This window comes from Macrotis lagotis, chromosome 4, assembly GCF_037893015.1.
Source record: "Macrotis lagotis isolate mMagLag1 chromosome 4, bilby.v1.9.chrom.fasta, whole genome shotgun sequence".
Lineage (NCBI taxonomy): Eukaryota > Metazoa > Chordata > Mammalia > Peramelemorphia > Peramelidae > Macrotis > Macrotis lagotis.
In genome coordinates this window covers 63,596,588-63,619,056 of record NC_133661.1, presented here as the reverse complement: position 1 = coordinate 63,619,056, position 22,469 = coordinate 63,596,588, and the positions used below count along the sequence as shown (strand labels likewise).

Sequence of the window (22,469 nt, the reverse complement as noted above, 5' to 3'; positions counted from 1 at the left end):
TTTATCTGCCTTTACATTCTCCTTAAACACATGCCATAATTGTATGCCTAATTACTCTTTTGGAGCAATAAAAAGTTCTTTATAGTAATGGCTGCTGTTAACCACAAGAAAATAACTTGGCATTGTCTCCGTTGGAAATGAAGATTTATGGAAATGCAAGTCATAATAACATAATTTAAGGCTTTTTATACATGTTTTATTACAGGTAATATTGTAGATCAAAGCTAAAGCAGATTTACAGTTTTTAAAATGCAACAGATCCCAGAGAACAAAAATCTACAATTAAAAGTCATTTGGTTAAATAAGAGTTCTAAGATAATATATTCAATAGGATTATATTTTTCTTTCATTCTCAAAGAGACCATGACATCAGTGAGTTGATGTCCTGATATGCGAGTAAATTGGATTTACAAAAGGGAGAGCTATGCAAAGTAACGAGTCCCATTTTCTCCTCCAGAATCTTCTGGGTCCAATGTCAAGATATCGATCATAATTTAATAATTAATAATTAATGGTCATCCTGATTCAAAAGGATATAAGTTAAAACAATAGTAATCTCTTCCTGCAGATTCTGCACACCCCGGAAGACATTCCTATACAGTAGCTAGGATTTTGATATACTATATCTTGTCCTTTTAATGGATCAGCTCAATTTGTATAAAGCAGTTGTTCTTCCTCTCTAGGTAGATAAGTAGCCTATCTTTCAATGAAGCAATTATTTTTCAAAATACCACATGCCCTCAGGTATCTCAATGGTAATAGATAGAATATTAGCCTTGAGTTCAAATTTGACCTCATACTAGCTGCATGACTCTGGGCAAGTCACTTCACCCTGTTTGCCTCAGTTTCCTCATCTGTAAAATGAACTGGAGAAGGAAATGGCAAACCACTCTACTGTTTTTGCTAAGGAAACCCTAAATGGGGTTTTTGAAACTCTTAACAACTGAACAACAATAGCAATACATGCCATTAGGGAAAGATTTAGGAAGCAATGATCTGAAGGTATCCTAATTTGATGTATAACTTTGGTCAAATTATTTAACCTTTCAATGCTTCAGACAAAGATTATAAACTGCAGAATATTTATGAATTTCCATTCATAGGTTCCTTAGCATATGCTTCCTAATATTAATTTGTAATTGGAATAAACTGAAGGTAAAACTGAAGGATACTCTGACTAATATGGAAATATTTTTAAAATGAATGTGCATGTATGACCCTTGGGAAAGGGGGAGCGAAGGGGAGGGAGGGAGAAAAATTTGAAATCAAACTCTTAAAAAATAAATGTTGAAAATTTATCTTTTCATGTCATTGGGAAAAAATTAAACACTATTAAGTGAAAAAATATAAAATCAAAGGATGCTAACAATAGGTGTATAGAAATAATATGAAGAATATGATAGAAAATATGAAAGTGTCAATAGGCAGATATATTTCAATAGAAATATGTGAATCTATTACCTCTGAGGAATTTGATAATAGAAGAAATGATTTGTAGAAGTTTATTTTAGTCTTATTTAATGTATACATTTTTGTATTTTTATTTAGCAACAAATTGAAATGGAAATGCTAGAAAGCAAAAGATTGGCCTTGGAAGAACTAGAGAAGGTACTAGAACAGTGTATTATGTCTATTTTCATTACATACAAAGTCTCTTCTTATTATATGCCTTTGTGTATTTTTAAATTATGTATTTGATTATTCTTTTTGATTAAAAATAGACTATCAATAGTATTAGCTGTTACTGTGGTACAATTAAGCACTTTGAATGATTAACAGGAAAACTACTTCTAAGTTTCTAAATTTTCTAAATGGAAAATTTCCTCAAATAAATGCAGTATTGAGCAGAGAAAGTGGAAAAACAATTTTAGAGCAACTCCAATGGAGAGAAACTTGAAAATCTCTTTAAAATGACAAACTGGGGGCAGCTAGTGGGGCACTGGCCTTGGAGTCAGGAGCACCTGGGTTCAAATCCGACCTCAGACACTTAATAATTACCTAGCCGTGTGGCTTTGGGCAAGCCACTTAACCCCACTGCCTTGAAAAATCTAAAAAAAAAAATGACAAACTGGGGATGGGGGAGCTCAAAATACATCCATTTCAGTATTACAATTTTTTTTTTAAAAAGTAGTGAATTTTAAACACTGTATTCCAGGAAAACTTTCAAGAAAATGTCCCCAAATTTTTTTGGGGGGAGCAAAATCTCTTTAAAATGACAAACTGGGGGCAGCTAGTGGGGCGCTGGCCTTGGAGTCAGGAGCACCTGGGTTCAAATCCGACCTCAGACACTTAATAATTACCTAGCCGTGTGGCTTTGGGCAAGCCACTTAACCCCACTGCCTTGAAAAATCTAAAAAAAAAAAATGACAAACTGGGGATGGGGGAGCTCAAAATACATCCATTTCAGTATTACAATTTTTTTTTAAAAAAAGTAGTGAATTTTAAACACTGTATTCCAGGAAAACTTTCAAGAAAATGTCCCAAAATTTTTTTGGGGGGAGCAAAAATCCTGTTAGAATGAATTCATATATCCCTGTGAAGAAGCAGCTTAATATTTACTCATTCAATATGACACTGATCAGGAAAGATTCCTTTAAACTATAAATAGAAAGCCACATATGGCTCTGGAGTCAAAGGATGTTGGATCGGATCCTGGCTTTACCAATTATTACTACTTTAAAAAAAATACATCGAAAAGTTCTTTATTGTGTTTCTCAACTATCCAAGAAGCAGGAAGAGACTAGGCAGCAAAGGGCGCATGCTCGGGCCCAGGGCAAACACCTGGCTCAGGTAAAGGTGGTTGCCTCGGACCAGAGACAGGGAGCCTGAATTTTGAGGCGCTTGATGAACAGCTCCCAGAGCTCTTTGCTCGACGCCTTGTTTACCGATCCTACCCATGGTGTTCAGACTTCATCGGGCGCAGGGGTCCGAGGAACCCCACCCCGAAGGCATCAGCTGGTCCCCCAAGTTACACCGCCAAGTATTGCGCCGGCTGCCCGTGGCCTTGGCCCGCAGGGTCGGCCAGGGTGGTCTGCCCCACTGACAGCGGTGGCACGGGGGGTGGGGGGAGCAGGACTGGGCCAGCATGGGCGGACTGAGCCCCTGCACGTCCGCCGGCACCGAGCCCGGTGACCCTCGCGCCAACGCTTACTGTTCCTGTAATCTGGGGCCAGGCCCTGTAAAATGGCAGTGTTGACCCAGAGAGTTCTCTAGAACTGTGCTCCTAATCGTCCTATGAAATACAAAAGAGGTGGGGAGACAATTAGCATCATAGCATATTTACTAGTTAGCAATAACTAATTAAAATAGAACAATAATGCTGATATTTTAATACAGTGCCTTGAAGTTTGCAAAGATTCAAGTTCACTTGAACTAATAATATAAGATACCTGTTAGGTATGTGCTGCAAGTATCAGCTCCCTTTTACAGAAGAAGAAAATGAAATAGAATTTCAATGACTTTCCTAAAGTCAAAGAGCTAATAAATTTCAGTGGTGGGATTTGAATCCAGGTTTTTCAAATATCAGGTCCAATGATCTCTTTAAGCAAATGGGGTTAAGTGGCTTGCCCAAGGCCAAACAGCTAGGTAATTATTAAGTGTGTGAGACCGGATTTGAACCCAGGTACTTCTGACTTCAAGGCCCGCGCTTTATCCACTACGCCACCTAGCTGCCCCTCTTTATTGTCTTCTGAACAAAGTTTGGGACAGCTAGGTGGAACAGTGGATAGTGTACTGGCCTTGGAGGCAGGAGGATGGGAGTTTGAATCCAGCCTCAGGCACTTGACACTAGCTGCTGTGACTCTGGGCAAGTCACTAAACCCTGATAGCCTGGCATCTAGGGCCATCTCCAGTCTTCTTGATTCTGATATCTGGCCACTGGACCCAGATGGCTCTGGAGGAGAAAGTGAGGCACCTGATGGCTTATGACTCAAATCCATCACCTCCCTGATGTCATGGTCTTCTTCAAGAACAAAAGACAAACATCATCCTCATCACCTTCTGAACAAAGTTTAATATTTCTTGAACAAAGACAGTTTAATTCTTCAACATGCTGTGAATTTGCTTCCTCCAGGATATTTTTTTCCACAAGGGACAATGCACTGGGGATTCGTTTTATATATACTTTCAGTTGGCTTTTCATTGGGGCTACATTTGGAGTTTATATAAAAATTGATCATGTACTAGGTAAAGTCAGTCTATAAGCATTTACTAAGCCCCTACTGACCTCCAGTCATCCTGATCTGTATCTTGCTACTGGACCCAGATGGCTTCTGAGGAGAGAGAGTGAGACTGATATCTTTGCACAACCCTCCCTCACTTAAAACTAATTCAATGGCAAAAAAGTCATGGCATCACCTTTCTGATGTTACAGTCCTTTTTAGGAATGAAGGGCAAATAGCAATTGGTGAGTGGTAGTAGTTGCCCCTCTGGGAATCCCACTACTCAGTTCCAGTTGTGCAACTCAGCCTCTTCCTTCCATCCTTTCTTGTTTCTTTCCTTCCTTCCTCATAGGTTATCATACTCTTAACTGTGCGTGCTCTACCCTTTGATTCCTTTGATCATTGAAATCTTGCTGATCTTGGGGTTTATGGGATAGATTTCTTTTTTCAGGACCATGCCCTTAAACTCTATGACTATCATTGATTGGCCACCAATAGGTCCTAGTACAAATCTCGCTTGGTCATTGTTTGGGCTTAGAATGAATCTAAAGGGCAATTGTTCCTGTTTTGGTCAGAAACCTAGAGGGTCTTCCCCTCCCAGATTTGTCTCATTTCTTACTGAAAGGGTGTTGCCTCAGTCAACTGAGAACTGGGAAAAAATTTCCCTTAAAAAGGCCAAGGTTTCCCACTATATCCAGGACCATCTCCAGTCATCCTAATCTATATCTTGCAAATGGACCCAGAGGATTCTGGAGGAAAGAGTGAAGTTGGGTGACTTTGCACAGTGTTCCCTCATTCAAATTCATTTCACTTGCAAAAAAAAAATCATGGCATCACCTTCCTAATGTCATGGTCATTTTCAAGAACCAAAGGACAAATAACAATCTATGCGTATTAATAAACTTTCCCTTGGGGGACCCAATTGGCCAGTTGCAGTTGTGCAACACAGCTCCTTCCTTCCTTCCTTCCTTCTCTCTTTCCTCCCTTCCTCATACGGAATCATACTTTTACCTGCAAATTCTCTGCCCAAAGGAATATAAGTTCTGAAACTTTGGAGATATTTTCAGGTTTACAGGCTAGATTTCTTTTTAAAGGTCCATGCCTTAAACTCAAATCACTCTGGCTCTCACTGATTGACCAACAGTAGGGTAGGTTATCTTGGTCAATGTTTGAGCCTTGATCAATTTAGACTGAATCTAAAGAGCAATTGTTTCTGTTTTGGTCAGAAACCAGGGGGATCTTCCCCTCCCAGATTATATGTATGTGTGTGTGTGTGTGTGTGTATGTATGTGTATATGTATGTGACAAGGTAAAAGGTCATTATTTGCCTCATTTCTTACCTGGCATCACTGAATGGTGGTTGTCTCAGTCAAAATGACCTGGGAAGAAATATCTCTATTCATCCTGATCTATTGCTTGCCACTGGCCCTGGATTGGCTCTGGAGAAGAGAGTGAGGCTGGTGACTTTTCATAGCCCCCTTCACTTGAATACTGTTCACATGTATGTTGTGACAAAAAAGTTAATCTTGAAGTAAGAGAGACATGAGTTCATATCCTTCCTCTTACACAGACTGGTTGTGTGACTATGGGTCAGTAACAACCTCTCAGAGCCCCCAGGCAAGTCTTTGGTTCTAGAAGATATTTATGAGTAATCTTTATCACTGTAGGGAGCTGGCACTTCAGACAACAATAAGACTGGTCCAGAACTCCCCAAATATCTTCTGCCACCAATAGAAAACAAAATAAAACAAACCAAAGGAATAGGGTCCTATGGAAATGAAAAAAAAGAAAAAAGCTATTAATATCTGAGAGAAAAGGGAAATTGCAAATATCATTATATCACCTTAAATGCAATGATACCACATAGGCTATATTTCAAGATATCTTGCAAACAACCAGCTCAGAGGTGAATAGTGTTGAATACTTACATTAATATGAAGGAAAAGAAAAATGTAGGGAGGTAAATCTACAATCAAAAGAACAACAAGACTAATTTACCAATACAAAGCAGAAAAATGAAGATAACTCTGATCAGAACAGAGTGAATGAAACAAAAAGAAATTTATAAGGAGCTGTTTTAGAAAGGACCAAGAGAACTGATAATCAGAAAATGTAATGTTAAAAAGAGAGGAAACCTTAAGTACTAACATTAAAAAGGAGAGTTTATGATAATTATATGCAAAAATAACAATTTCAGACATAATTCTGTTAATAATCTTGAGGACTTAAATTGATGACTGTGAACAAAACCATAAAAAAGGCTAGATTAAAACATGGATTAGACAAGATTCAGAGGAAGGAATCCATTAGATTAAAGATTTGCTTTGTGAAAACTCAGCAGGACCATAACCATCAAAAACAGTTTTGATATTAGTTAGAATTTAAAGCCTGAAAAGATAATGGCTTCTTCATTCCTTATATGTGATAAATTGATTGTATTATATGAGAAAGTGGGACTTAGATGAAGTTAGGAGTGGCATGTGGACCATATGTGTATGTGTAAAAGAAGGCATCCTGTGCTGAATGAAGTGAGCAGAGAAACCAGAACACTGTCCATAGTACTAGCAACACTGTGCTATGCCCTTCTATAATAGACTTAATTCTCAGCAATACAGTGACCAAAGATATTTTCAAAAGACTTGTGATAGAAAATGCTATCCACTTCCCGAGAAAGAACTATGGAATCTGCATGCAGATTGAAGCATACTATTTTATCTTTTTTTCTCTCATGATTTTTTTCCTTTTGTTCTGATTCTTCTTTCACAACATGACGAATGAGGAAATATTTTTAACATGATTGTACATGTGTAACCTAAAAAAAAGTCATCCTGGAGGTGATATAATTTTGAAAAAAAAAAGCAAAGGACCAGTTTTTAAGCTTACTCAAAGAGGAGATAGCAAATGATGGGAGAATGTCACAAATAATAATAATTTGAGACTGTGGTAAAAGATGGGTAGAAGAGAAATAATGGATTTAGGGACTATCACGAAAGTACTGGTGAAAGGTCAACAGCTTTAAAAAAGAGTAGTGGTTTGTGTTTGGAGTCAGTGAGGAGGTAGGCAGTTGCAAATGATGCTGTGAAAGTAGAATTGACAAAATCCAGCAACTGATTGGGTCAGCAGGAGGAAGTTGAAGGAAATCAAGGATGAAGGATGGGATGATTCCAGATCTAGTATTGCAAATCTTTGTAACAAGGAAGTTAATGGTATCTGGAACTGGATGTTCCATAGGCATCTTAAACTCAGCATGTCTAAAATTGTACTCATTATTTCACTGAACTCTCAAACTTTCCTTCTAAACTTTTTTTCTGTTGAGAGTACCACTATCCTTTTGTCATCCAGGCTTGAAACTTACTTTCTTTAACCCCTCATATTCAGTTTCTTGTCAAGGCCTTTTGGTGTTATGTGTTTTAACATCTTTTGAAGTGCTTCCGTCTGTCCTCTGATGCTGCCAGATTATTTTTGAACAGAGATTGATATGAATTGCACTGAATGAGACTATGGCATAGATGATTGTGATCTATCTCATTGGAAGAAATATATTGCAGATCTCTTAAAGTATCGTCCTTATTACCATGGCCTCTATTAAAGTTGAATATAAAATGGCCATTGGATCTGTATATTTGAATGAATGATTGCTTAATTACTCTGATTCTACTATGAGAACGATTTGTTACAAAGAACATTTGAGCATTTGGTGAAACTATTTGAAAAGGTGGAAAGAAAATGAGAGAAATTATACAAAGTATGCTTTTGTTCGACTCTTTTTTAAATATGTTAGCTACAGGCCCGGGCGAGCCCAGGTGCGGAAGAAATTTCAAAGGAAGAACAAGTAAGGAGAAAAACACTTGTTTATCATAGGCAGTAATTCATTCTTGAAAGCAAAGTGCTTATAAAGTATAGAAGCATTTATATTAGGTGCTTGGGTTACAAAGACAAAATGAAAGTTCTTACCCTCAGAGAAGTTACCTTCTCCTAGGAGAATTTGACATCTAACTCAATCAATAAATAAGGTATAATTTGAGGAGAAAGAGAGTAATGACAATAATCAGGAAGGGTTTGCTGTAGGAAAGACTTCTTCCTTAATTTTAATCAGGTAACTAAGGTAATAAAGACTTAAAGGGATAGCCTTTGACTATCTGAATTCTAGTTATCACAAGTCCCAAATGTGCTCTCATGCTAAAATACAAAGTTAATGAATTATCACTCATTTATTGTATGCTTGGTAGAACATTGTACTATTGGTCCTAGAGTAGATAAAAAGACAATTTCTATAAATATCTGAAATTTTCTGATATGTTGATAGCATTGTTTAAGATTAAAAGTTACATGTATATATTATAAAGTATTTTCAAATTTATAAGATTGTTTTTGAACATTCTGTATTCTTCCCTGTAAAATCCTCTACTCTCACAGCCATTTTACCCCTAACATATCAAATGAATTTAAAATACTTTGAAAACCTTAGGTATAGTCTTACTACTATATTGTTTGCTTATTGTAAATAAATATAGAAATATCTTAGCAAAATAGATAAACTCTTTTGTGAAGACATTTAAAAATTGAAATCGAATCTTTTGAATTTCAGGATGCCTTAAAGAAAACATTAGCTGAAATCAGTGATAGGTATGGAGCACCTAATTTAAGTCGAGTTGAAGAATTAGATGAACCAACAGTTTCTGATGTAAGTATTTTTAGAAAGTGGAATAAGAGCACTTTCCAATTTTGGTTATAGAATAGTACTAAATGTGTCAGGTTTGTGCACTCATTAGCTTCACAGAAAGAAAAATCTTTTCAGTGGTCAGACTTCACATCTTGAATTCCAGCAGTCAATTTTGCAGTACACCATTGACCACAGGGGAGATAGGTGGGAAAGTTCATGAGACTATCTCTTCTACTGAAAATAACTGAAGTTGTGTGACTGATATTGGAAAAGTTACTATAGATAAAGTACAGCACTTATATACATACTATGTAGTTCATGATTTTCTTGGTTTGCATGATCAAATCCCCTTTATAATGAAAACTTAAGCATAGTTTTAGAATGCTAATTATACCAATACTATTTGAATTTTTTCAGAAAGAAATTTGGTAGTCAATTCTATCAATCTCAATATTCTGAAGCCAATCAAATTCAATTGAACATATATTTCTTGGGTGCATGTATAATGCATTTTAGACTAAATTTACAAACTAATGAGTAGTTTGTGTTTTGATAGGATTTAAATGATTTTTGTAGGCCTTTTATAACTGTTTCGAAAACAGAATTCAGTTTAAAAATTCTGTTGAATTTTATTGATTTCAATCAACTAAACTGAAACAGTAGCCATAATCAAATAGAAGGTTATCTAAACATTGTATCTATTTACTTTTCTTTGTGACATTTTCAAAGTTTGGATAATTCTGAAGGATAATATTTTCTTTTTTATTTTTCTTTTAGGTAGCATTAGCTAATGAAAAAGAAGGTAAAGAGCAATGAACATCAGCCACACGCTCATTTCTGTGTGTTACTTACAATTTTCAATAAAGATAATTTCAATTTGTGAATGAGTTCTAAATATTTATTTCAAGTGAGTTTCTTATTTTCTCATAGAAATGATGATATTAATGGTGGACAAGTGTTTAGTTATTCTGCAGAAGCTTAAGCCTAGAATATCACTGGAATTCTGAATGTATGCAGGGAGAGAAAGTTAAGGAGATGATTCTGAGATAATTGTACAATTGTTAAAAGAGGAGGAGAGATGGATGAGGATGAAGATGGATGAGGATGAAGTTGGAAATATGTGATGTTTTCAAAAATGTCTGAAGCAAACAAATTAGCAATATTTATATTATATACAGTGGAGAAATCTGAGACTGAGTAACTTGCCCAGAATCATTCAGCTGATAAATATTGGAGGCAGGATTGTATCACTGTGCTACTTAGCTGCATTTAAAGTAGATGTAGTTGATTTTATGCATTGTAATAGAGATCAGTGTGTGAATATTATCCATCTGGAGGGGAAGGAGAGGTGAAGAAGAGGACACAGTACAGAAAAACATTTTCCTGTAGTAGTCAGCAGGTGACACTGTCGGTACAGGATAACTTTGTCCCTGTCTAAAACAAGGTTGGTGGTGATTCAGTACTAAGTCATTTTCCATAGATGGTAAACACTGGAGGATGCTGGGGGTGGCACATGAAAGCTATGGCAGTCAAAGAAACCTTTATGAGTGATCCAGCCATTCTGGAGAGCATTTTGGAACTATGTCAAAGAGTTGTAAAACTTTGCATACCCTTTGATGCTCTATTAGGCCTATATCGCAAGAACTGCCCCACCCCCCCAAGAGAAAGGAACTATTTGTACAAAAATATTTGTATAAATTTTTGCTCTTTTTGTAGAACCTATGAATTGGAAATTAAAGAGCTGTCCATCAATTAGTGACTAAACAAGTTGTGGTACGGGATTCTAATGGATGTTATTATGTTTCAAGAAATGACAAGCAGAATGATTTCAGCAAAATCCATGAAGACTTACATGAACTAATGCACAGTGAAGAGAACAGAACCAGGAGATCATTGTATACAGTATGAACAATACTGTTTGATGATGAATCATGAATGACTTCAATATTCTCAGCAATATAATAATCCAAGATAATTCCAAAGGACTAATACTGAAACATTACTGTCTGCCTTCAGAGAAATAACTAATATTTGAAAACATACAAGTCATATTATTCAAGTTTTCTTATATAAAATAACTAATATGATTTTTTTTACATATTTGTACATGTATGGCCTATATCTGATTGCTTACTAACTTGGAGAGGGGAAAGGAAGGAGGGAAAGAAATTGGACTCCAAAATTTAAATAAATTATTTAAAAAAAATAAATCTTCATAGAGGAAGAGGAATTTTGAGCTGAGCTTTAAAGGATGATCAGAAGTTAGATCAGCAGTACTATTCAAGGAGAGATGGAATCCCAGGAAGGGGAGAAGTATGAGTTAAGGAATGGAAGTAGGATATCTTAGGCAGAGATAAACAATCACTTTTTAAAATAATGTTTTATTTTTTTCCTATTATATGGAAACACAATTTTAGCATACATTTTTACAAAATTTTGAGTTCAAAATTTTTTCACTTTCTCCTTCCCCTCCCCTCTTCATAAAATGGTAAGCAGTTTGATATAGTTTATAAATGTGCAATCATGTAAGACAGATTTCCACATTAGTCCTAGTTGTTAAAGAAGAAACAAACCAAAAGAAAACAAGAATGAAGAAATAAAGTGAAAATAGTATACTTCAATATGCATTCTGAGTCCATCAGTTCTTTATCTCAATGTAGATGGCATTTTCCACTTTGAGACCTTTATAATTTTTTTTGGATCATTGTATTTATGAGAAGAATGACCTAAAGTCATTCAAAGTTGAGCATTACATAATGTTGCTGTTACTGTGTTGCATTGTTTTCCTGGTTCTGCCCATTTCACTTTGCATGAGTTCAGAAAAACGAATCTATATGCTCATCTTTTCATATTACACAATAGTATTCTGTTACATTCATAAGTCACACCTTGTTCAGTCATTTTGCAGTTAATCGTCATCTTTTCAATTTCCAATTTCTTTGCTACCACAAAAAAGCATGCTAAAGTGTTTTTTTATCCCTATTTAATAGATATTTTGTAGTGGTGGTGTTGGGTTAAAGGGAAGGCATAGTTTGGATGTCTGTTGGGCATGATTCTAACTTTTTGTTTAAAATTTGGGTCAGTTCACAACTCTACAAAACTGCATTAATTTTCCAGATTTCTACTGTCTCTCCAATATTTTTTCATTTTCCTTTTCTGTCATATTGGGTGCTCTGATAGACATGAGATTGTACCTTAAGAGGTATTTTAATTTGCATTTCTCTATTCAATAGTGATAAAGAGCCTTTCTTCATATTATCTAGAGATTGTTTTGATTTCTTCATCTGAAAACTTCCTGCTCATATATCCTTTCACCATTTTTAATTTGGGGAATGGTTTGTATTTTTATAAATTTGATATAGTTCTATATATATTATTGAGAAATGAAACCTTTATCAGAGATATTTGCTGTAAGATGTTTTCCTAGCTTTCTGCTTTTCTTCTAATGTTTGTTGCATTGATTTTGTTTATGCAAACCCTTTTTAATACTATATAATCAAAATAATTTATTTTACCTTTTGTAATGCTCTCTATCTCTTATTTATTCATGAATTCTTCCCTTCTTCACAGATCTGACAGACTGATATTCTTTGCTCTTCTAATTTGGTTTAGAAAACATCCAGTGATATACTCATTTTGACCTTATTTTCATTTACAATATAAGATGGTGGTTTATAGCCAATGTCTGCCATATTGATTTCAAGTTTTCCCAGCAGTTTTTTTTAAATCAAACAGTAAGGTCTTATTCCAGAGGTTGAAATCTTTGGGTTTATCAAACACCAGGTCAGTGTGGTACCTAATGTCTTGTGCCTTGTGTACTTAACCTGTTTCACTGATCTACCTCTCTGTTTCTTAGCCTGTGCCAGATAGTTTTGATGACTACCATTTTATAATATGGTTTTAGATCTGATATAGATAGTCTACCTTCCTTTGCATTTTTTCAGTAATTCCCTTGATATTCTTGATGTTTTTTTTCTTCTAGATGGATTTTGGTACCATTTTCCTATCTCTATAAAATGATCTTTTTGTTAGATTGGTAGTTGGTAAAATAATTTTGGTAGTTTGGTAGTTCAGATGGCACTGAATAAATTAGTTTAGGCAGAATTGTCACTTGATTTAACCATAAGCAATTGATATTTTTTCAGTTGTTTAGATCCAACTTTATTTGTGTGAAAAATGTTTTATAATTGTTTTCAAAGTTCCCGCGTTTGTCTTGATAGGTAGACTCCTCTAAGTATTTTATATTTATAGCTATTTTACATGGAATTTCTATTTTCATCTCTTATTTCTGGGTCTTGTTGGTTATATCTAGAAATGCTAATGATTTATGTGAGTTAATTTTATATCCTGCAACTTTGCTAAAGTTAGTTATTTCAAGCAGTTTTTAATTGATTCTTTCAGATGCTAAAAGTATGTCATCATATGGTTCTATTTTCTCATTGCCTATTCTAATTCCTTCAATTTCTTTTTTGTCCTCTCATTGCTATAGCTAATATTTTCTAGCACAATATTGAATAGTAGTGATCATAATGGTTATCATTGCTTCCCCCTGATTTTATTGGGAAAGTTTCTAGCTTTTCCCCATAAGATGCTAGTTCCTGATGGTTTTAGATAAATGCCACTTATTTTAAGAAAGGTTTCTTGTATTCCTAAGGCTCTCTAATGTTTTGATGGGCATTATATTTTGTCAAAAGCTTTTTAAACATCTACTGAGACAATTATATGTTTTTGTTGGTTTTCTTATTAATGTAGACAATTATGCTGACAGCCTTGCTAATCTTGAATCCATCTTGCATTCCTAGTATAAATCCTACTTAGTCATAGTGTATAATTCTTGTTATATATTGCTATAATCCCTAGTTAGTTTTTATTTACAATTTTTATATTGATATTCATTAGGGAAATTGGCCTTAGTCTGCTGCTTTTTTTCTGTTTTAACTCTTTTTAGTTAGGTATCAATACTATATTTGTGTCATAAAAGGAATTTGGAGAACCCCTTCATCTAATTTTCCAAATAGCTTATGTAGTACTGGAATTAATTGTTTTTTAAATGTTTAGTAGAATTCACTTGTGAATCCATTTGTTTCTAGGGGTTTTTTAGGAAGGTCATTAATAAATTGTTCAATTTCTTTTTTCTAAGAAGGGGTTATTTAAGCATTCTATTTCCTCTTCTGTTAAGGTGGGCAATTTGTATTTTTGGTAACATCGATTTTGCTTAATTATATCATTGGTATGATTGAACAAAATATTTCCTAATGATTGCTTTAATTTCCTCTTCCTTGGTGAGTTCACTCTTTTCATTTTTGATACTGGATATTTGGTTTTCTTTTTTCTTTTTTAGAAATCAAATTAACCAGTGGTTTATCCATCTTATTGCCTCTCCCCCCATAAAACCTACCCGTTATTTTTATACTTTAAATTTTATTAATCTTACCTTTGATTTTCAGGATTTATAACTTGATACTCAATTGGGGATATTCAATTTGTTCTTTATCCAAATTTTTATTTGAATATTTTAGTTAACTGATCTTTTCTTTGTTTTGTTGATGTAAGAATTTATAAATAAATTTTCCCTTAATTTCTCCTTTGGCTCCATCCCATAAGTTTTGATATGTTACCTCATTGTTGTCATTTTTCTTGCATGAAGTTTTAATTGTTTCTATGACTGGTTCTTTGACCCATCTGTTCCTTAGGATTAGAATATTTAGTTTCCATTTAGTTTTTAATCTATTCACTGCCCTTTGTTGACTGTAATTTTTATTTCATTATGATCTGAAAAGGATAAATTTAATATTTCTGACTTTTACATTTGATTTGAGATTTTTATGCTATAATCCACAGTCATTTTTCATGTAAGTGCCAGACTGCTGAGAAAAGAAGTACATTCTTTTCTATTCTTTTTCAGTTTTATACAGAGGTCTGTCATATTTAATTAAAAAAAAATCTATTCACCTCCTTAGATTCTTTTTTACTTTTTGGTTGGATTTTTCAAGTTCTGAGAGAGGATAATTGAGGTCCCCCCACCAATAGAATTTTTTTTATCTATTTTCTCCTGTAATTCATTTAACTTTTCCTTTAAGAATTTGATGCTATTCTACTTGGTACATATATACTTAATACTGAAGCAATTATTTTGAACTATGTTTCACTGATATATTCCTTTATCACTGATACTTTCTTGTCATGTTCTTAGGCTTAGCTGAAAGAATCTTTGAATTGAAATCAAATGAGCATGATAATGAACAGGAAAAGGAGAAGCATTCCAGGAATACCTTAGAATGGTGTATCTTGTTCTATGGAGTGGTTTTATTAGTTGGCTTAGAATAGAGGAACTTCAGGGCAAATAAGTGTTAAAAAAAGAATCAGTATATGAGTAGTCCTTTTTATGATCATAGAATCCTGCAATTTGAATTAAAATTTTGGAGAGCCTTTAAGATTTGTAAGAGTGACACTGGTTTAGGATTTTAATGTGAAGATGAAGAGCACCTTTAAGATACCCATAAAGTGATAAATTAAAATTTTAGATTTTTTTTGAAGCAAGGAGGGTGGTATATAAAGGGAATTTTTGCCAGATTAACAACAATTCTATTGGCTTCTAATTAATAGTGTATAATTCTTGGTACCATTATAGATAGTAGTTATAATAGAAATTGGGTGCTTTAGACATTCATTGTATATCCATTATAGTGGAAGAGCACTAGATTTGAAGTCAGATATCTGGATTCAAATTTTGGTTTCATCTCTCTCTCTCTCTCTCTCTCTCTCTCTATTTGTATATATATATATATATATATATATATATATATATATATATATATATATATATCTCATTGAGTTAAATCACTTAACCCCTCTATAAAATGGAGATTATGATACTTGGACTGCCTAAAGTAAAATGGAAATAGGAAATAGGAAAATGGAAAACAGGGCAGCTCAAGAAGTTCAAAGGACCTTTTCACACAATTATGAAATTATTGTGTAAATTTTTTAAAAAAATTTTATTATTGTAGGGTTTTTTGTATTTTATTATTCAGCTTTCTATGTAGGAAAATATTTCTAAATCATAAAATCCTTTTTTTTTGTGTCTTGCATTTGTGTATTTTAGAGCACTGAACAAAGATAGGACTTGGTGAGCTATCACCAAAAATTCTTTAATTTCTGTGAAATCATTAGTGTATCATGTAAATAATCAGCCTTCTCATATATATAGAAAAAAAAACAAAGAAAAAGCCTTTAAAAAAGAGAAGGAAAAATATATAGATATGAAAAATAAAAATAGAAGTACAAGTGAGATTGAAAAATTTGCAACTGCAATATGGACAAAATTATATCATTCTGCTTTCAAATACTTCCATTATAATAGGGGGTAGGGAATAATACAAAGTAGTGTTAAGAGAAAGCTCTCACAATTGGGGGAATTAGGGAAAATATATTAGAGAAAGGATTTAAACTTGGCTTTGAGGGAAAATAAGGATTTCCATTGGTGGAGATGAAGAGGGAGCATCATTGTAGACTATTCATGCAAATACAAGACTGGAAGAGAAAGGTAACTTGAATTAAAAACCAAACCAAGCAGCTAGTCATCCAGTTAGAGTGGAATGTTGTATTCATGATTGTAATGAGTTTGGATAGGTAAGTCAACCTGACTGAATTTCTTATATAGACTTTTTCTTTTCCTTTTTTTGGCTCTCTTTAAGAAGGCTGATTATATGGTTTCATCCAGCACATTAAAGAATTATTGGTGACAACTCATCAGATCCTATCTTTGTTCAGTGCCCCAAAATACACAAACAAAAAAACACAACAAGAGGATTTTTATGACCCTGCAATATTTTCCTTCTCAACAAACTAAAGAATAAAAATACAAAAAAGGGCTGGTATTTTAATGCCAGACTGAAAATATGAATATGGATTTTAGCCATGAGACAAAGAAGGGTATTTTAGGTGAAATTTATAAATATTTTTAACTTGTAGCTTTATTGAGAAGTAAATATATATAGGAGAAAAATTTGGGGTGAAGGATAGAATATTGTAAAGAGATTTATGGAAGGGTGGGAGTTGTAAAAGTTAAGGGCTGATATTTTGAGAAGTGAGAAGGAATTAAAAAGAGTAAGGATGTTGAGCTAAAGGAGAGATTGAACAACTTGGAAAAGGATGTACTGTATTAAGATCATTGATATAGGGTCAATAGAAGTCAATAGAGGTCATTGACTATGACCTCTTTATTTTATACTGACAAAAAATGAAGCCCAAGGAAATGAAGTTTCAGTGAGCTCTAAGCACATTCTTCATTCTGGTTTATTGTAGGCACCCCAAGAGAAAGAAGAAAGAAAACAAATCTTTATTAAAGACCTATTATGTTCCAAACACTGGGTTAAGTGTTTTACAAATATTATCTCATTTTGATCATTACAACCACCAACCAAATACTACTAATTACTAGTCCTTCCATATCAAGGAGGACCACACACACTAAACTAGTGTTTGGCAGCATGAGTTGCACAATTATGTTTTAAATTATAATGAGCAGTTTACTATGCAAAGGCATCCTTCTCACTTGCCTTTACCTGAATCATTCTTGCAATCCTTTGTGAGAGTTTTAGATTGCTAGTGAAATACCAAATAATTTTACTCAAAGTGGCTTTCCAGTGTTTTCATATATATATATATATATATATATATATATATATATATGTATATATGTATATATTTATATATTTATATACTTAATCAGGGACCTTATTGTTGGTTAGCTAATCCTCCCAATTCCTCTGAAGAACATATAGCTTTCATATTTTAGTCACAAGGGTGTGCTCAAGGGAGGTTTTTCCCTGAAGAGGTTGATGATGTGAGAACAAACCATTCAATGGAAATTAGTTTGGCCGGTGAATGAGGAAACATAAAACTCTAATAATCAATCGTGTCTAACAAGTTTGGTTATATAATTTTTTCTTAGATAGATGATGCCTTGGGGAGGAGAACCACTGGCCAATCATTTTAGATTTTCTCTACCCCACCCACTTTACTTCTAAATGATTGGCTTTTTCCATACACACCCATATCTGGCTCATTACTACTACACATTACTTTTTTTATTTTGTTTTATCCCTTGTTGGATGTGTTTATGTGAGTAAAAGGAGTGGAATTTAGTTAGCAAATTGCAGTACTGATGAGTAGAACACAATATTGGTACATATATTAAAATCATTAATAACAATGTTACCTGAAATTATCATTTTTCTCAATAGATTATTATATAACTTTATACTTTCCAAGTGTGAACAAAATGTTTATCGGAGAATTTAATTGACTTAACTTAAATTATGACAGTATGACATGGTAGACAGGGACCTGGCATCAGATCTAGGAAGACCTGGGTTCAAGTCTCACCTACAATGTTACACTGACTGTGTGACCATGGACAGATCACTTACTCTCTCAGTGCTCTAGGTCATTCTTTTTTTTAAATTTTTTTTCCAAGGCAAATGGGGTTAAGTGGCTTGCCCAAGGCCACACAGCTAGGTAATTATTAAGTGTCTGAGGTCAGATTTGAACTCAGGTACTCCTAACTCCAGGGTTGGTGCTCTATTTACTGTGTCATCTAGCAGATCCACTCTAGGCCATTCTTAAGCATCTTAAGTTGCAAAGAAAGAATTGGCCTGCATTGGTGGAGGCAGTTTTCTCTCTCTCTGAGTCTTTTATTCCAATGAAATCACAGGGAAGCACCTATTTTATCCATAAAGGGAATAATATTTTAAGCACATAAGGACATTAAAGATTCTGTAGTCTAACACATGCATTATACAAACAAGAAATTAAGTCTCAGGAGTAACTTCCAGTAATAAAACAGAGATTACAGAGCCAAGATTGGGACACATGCCCTTTTGACTGTAGTTTCCATTATGCATCTTGTCTTCCTATATGAACTCTCCAGAAATTAGATATTGGTTTAAGAAATTTGCTGAATTACATGGCACTTCAATTTAAAACTGCAGGGACAAATTTGGCAAGCACTAGCATATTCTTAATATTTGTTTAAATTAATCTTTTAAAATAATTATGTTTTTAATGATTTTTCCTATTTATTGCTATAATCATTGTACTCCCAATAATTCCTTTATTCACCCAAATAGAACTCTCTTTTGTAGCATAAAGCTAAAGCTAAATAAAAATAAATTATTGTTAGAAATCTGACATGGTTTACTTCTTTCAACACCTCTCTTTGCTGAAAGGAAAGGGGAGGCACACTTCATTAACAGTTTTCTAAAGTCATAATTAATCATTGAATTGAAGTTCTGTCTTTTTTCTACTTTTAAACCATTTTGGTCATTGTCATCTATATCAGATTATACAAGTCCTTCCAAGTTTTCTTGAATTTTTCAGATTTTCCCTTTCTTAGAATGTGGTAATATCATATTATATCCATATATCACAGTTTGTTTAACATTTTTCAATCAATGGGCTTCCACTTTATTTCTACTCCCTTTCTATGCTGAAAAGTACTACTACAAAAAATTCTGTATATTTGACCTCCATGGAGTGTATACCTAGTAGTGGTATCATTAGTTCAAAGAATATATGTAGAATTTAGTGACATTTTTACTATGATGCTAAATTTTTTATTTAAATTAAAATTTATTTTTTCAGTGATGAAAATCTGCCTTTTCTCCTCATCTTCCCTTCCTCCTACTATTATGAAAGAAATATAAAACTACTCCTTGTTACAAACATGTATAGTCAAGTAAAACAATGACCACATTGATCATATGCAAAAAAAAGTTTTAATTTGCACTAAATCCATCATCTCTTTGTCGAGTGGTGGGTAGTGTTTTTGATTATGCAACCTCTTCAATCATGGTAGGTCATCATGTTAATCAGTTCCTAAGTCTTTCAAAGTTGTTTTAATATTGTTATCATTATATAAATTGTTCTCTTAGTTCACTCACTTTATTCTGCATAAGTTCATACAAGTTTTCAATGGTTTCTCTGAAACCATCCCTTTAAGTTTCTTGTTCTCTTAATCTTTTTTCCTTTTCTTTATTTATAACGAAGAAGGTGATGAGAGTGGTGTATTTAGCACTAATGCCCTAGATTTGGTACAGTTTTCCTCTGTTCCCCTTCTTTTCATCTTTCCTTTACCCAAAGCCCAATTACAAGTTTTTATCCTTTTTTAACTTTTAAGCCCTTTTTTGAGATCCACCCTTCTTCAAGCTTGCTTTGCTTAGGACTAATCCCTCCTAAATTTTTCCTCTCCCTATTTCCCATCTGTTTTCCTGTTGAGTGAAATATATTTCTGTGTTTGATTATGCATGTATTCTTCTCTCTTTAGTCTATATCAGATAAGAGTATGCTCAAGTGTCAAATTCGTCCCCCTTCCTCCTTCTTTGTATAGATTTCTACTTATTCAGCCCAATTATGGAAGATAATTCTACCCATACTTCTACTTTCCCCCTCATTCCAGTGTATTCCTCTCCCCCCCTTTTCTATTTTTTCTTTAACATTATCAAAACATAAGAGAATCATGAATACTTGATCATATTTAGCTTTTTCTGTCTCTATTAACTCCTGCAGTTCTGATTTTTTCACCCTATATCTTTTGAATTCTGGAACATCATATTCCAAGCTCTCTGCTTTTTTAAAATGGTAGTTGCTAAATTGTGTATGATCCTGATCATGGCTCTTAAAGTACTTGAATTCTTTTTTTTACGAAGAACTTTTTCTTCAGTCTGGAAATTCTAGATTTTGGTTTTGATGTTCCTGGGAATTTTCATTTTATATTTTCTGGAGGTGACTGGTGAATTCATTCCATTTTTACTTTGCCTTTTGGTTCTAAGAGATCAGAACAAATTTTTTTAATGATTTCTTGAAATATGATGTTTACACTTTTTAAAAAAGGAAATCATGGGGGCAGCTAGGTGGTGCAGTGGATAGAGCACCAGGCCCTGGAGTCAGGAGGACCTGAGTTCAAATTTGACCTCAGATACTTAATAATTGTCTATCTGTATGACCTTGGGCAATTCATTTAGCCCTATTACCCCGCCCAAGAAACACACTAAAAAAAAGAAATCCTGGTTTTTTATGTAATCTGTTAATGCTTAGATATCTCTTCAATCTATTTCATAGGGCAATGGTTTAAGGTAATGAGATACATTATTTTCTTCCATTGTTTTTCAATCTTTTGACCTTTATTTTAAATATATCTTATTATCTCATGAAGTAATTGGTTTCTATTTGATCCATTTCAGTTTTTAGAAAGTTTGTTGCTTGGGTAACGTTTGTATCTCTTGGTTCAAACTATTAATTCCCTTTCAAATTCTTTCTTCAGTAACTCATTTCTTTTTCTACTTTCCTCTCAAGTACTTTCACTTCTTGTATAAAAACATTTTTAACCTTGCTTCAACTTTTAGTTCAACTTGTTCTCTAGTTTGCTTTTTTTTTGGAAGCTTTTCTTGTAAAATATTTTGGAGTCATTATCTTAATCTTGATTTCTGTCTTGAATAATCCTATCACCATAATAGCTGTTTATGGTGGAATACTTTATTTGCAGGGTTCTGATTCTTCCCACCCACATTTTGGTTTTTGAACTTTATGTCAGGATTGGACTTTTAGCACTTCTGAAAGAATTATCTGAGCTGAGTTTTTGTCTTCTTGTACCCTATTTGGTTTGGGGTCTACTTTCTTGGAGTGTTGAATGCTGTGTTATTCCAGGATCACAAGGGACAGCTCAGACTTGGACTCTACAAGCTTTAATTGCCTCCAAAATAGTCTGATTCAAAGCAAAGTCTGATTACTGCCCCTATTGTATGAGTTTTGCAAATTCCTAATCTGGGTTGAATCTGACCAAATACTACTTTGGGCTTGCCTGGAGTTGGAGTTCCAATAGACTGCTGCTAAATTTAGCCATTATTGACTAGTCAAAATAATCCTGTGCATTTGAAAAGAGAGAATTTATGGCTCCCCTTTAGTCAGGTTTTAGACTGGGCTGAGAGCTGAAGCTTGAGACGCATCTCCACTTTTGGAATCAGAATCACACAAATATTTTCTCAGTTTTCTCACTTCTTACCCTTGAATGCCATTGCTAGGGACATGTGCCTTCCTCTGTCCTGGAAATGTTGGAAATTTCTCTCAAGTTATTCTCTTTTCTTGGAGTTATATCATGGGATTCTCTTAAACCATGGTATTTATTCATTGTCTTAATAATTTTATTTTAGCTCATTTCTTTAGTCTCTCCAATAAAAATGTCTAGTGAAGTTTCCCTTCCTTTGTTGTTTCTTCTGAATTAAATTTTCCTTTGTAGTTGCTAGTTATTGCTGTACATGCCCTTCAGAGAGACATAATAGTTATTTGAGCATTATTGTGACCCTTGTCAATCATCCTCAGACCTAGGATCAGAACCTTGGCAGTTTTCCATCTCAGAATTTTCTTTGAGTAGGTTGGATTAGATCAAATTGAGGGTCAGTGATAGAAGGGATGGCAGTATAAGGTTCTGTAGTCTTACCATTATCCCTCCTTTTAGCCATTCCAATTGGCGGATGGATTGCTTTTTATGTGGTCCTTTATGATCTTCTTTTTGTTATTTTTTTGTGAAGCTTTCTTTGCTATAAAGTCTTTTGATTCATCTCTTTTGTTTTAGTTTCATTTGTACA

General features: G+C 34.0%; 1 protein-coding gene across 20 annotated transcripts in view; it reads left to right on the top strand.

Moving 5' to 3' along the window:
• The window catches only part of DYDC1 (DPY30 domain containing 1), a 52,216-nt gene extending 42,509 nt beyond the window's left edge, over positions 1–9,707 (top strand). For all 20 annotated transcript variants that reach the window (XM_074233005.1, XM_074232995.1, XM_074232992.1 and 17 more), the window contains 3 exons: positions 1,549–1,608; positions 8,749–8,844; positions 9,601–9,707. In XM_074233005.1, the coding sequence (XP_074089106.1) occupies positions 1,549–1,608; positions 8,749–8,844; positions 9,601–9,639 (195 nt within the window). In that variant the 3' untranslated portion in view covers positions 9,640–9,707. The remainder of the gene's footprint in view (positions 1–1,548; positions 1,609–8,748; positions 8,845–9,600) is intronic.
• Positions 9,708–22,469: the final 12,762 nt, after the last annotated feature.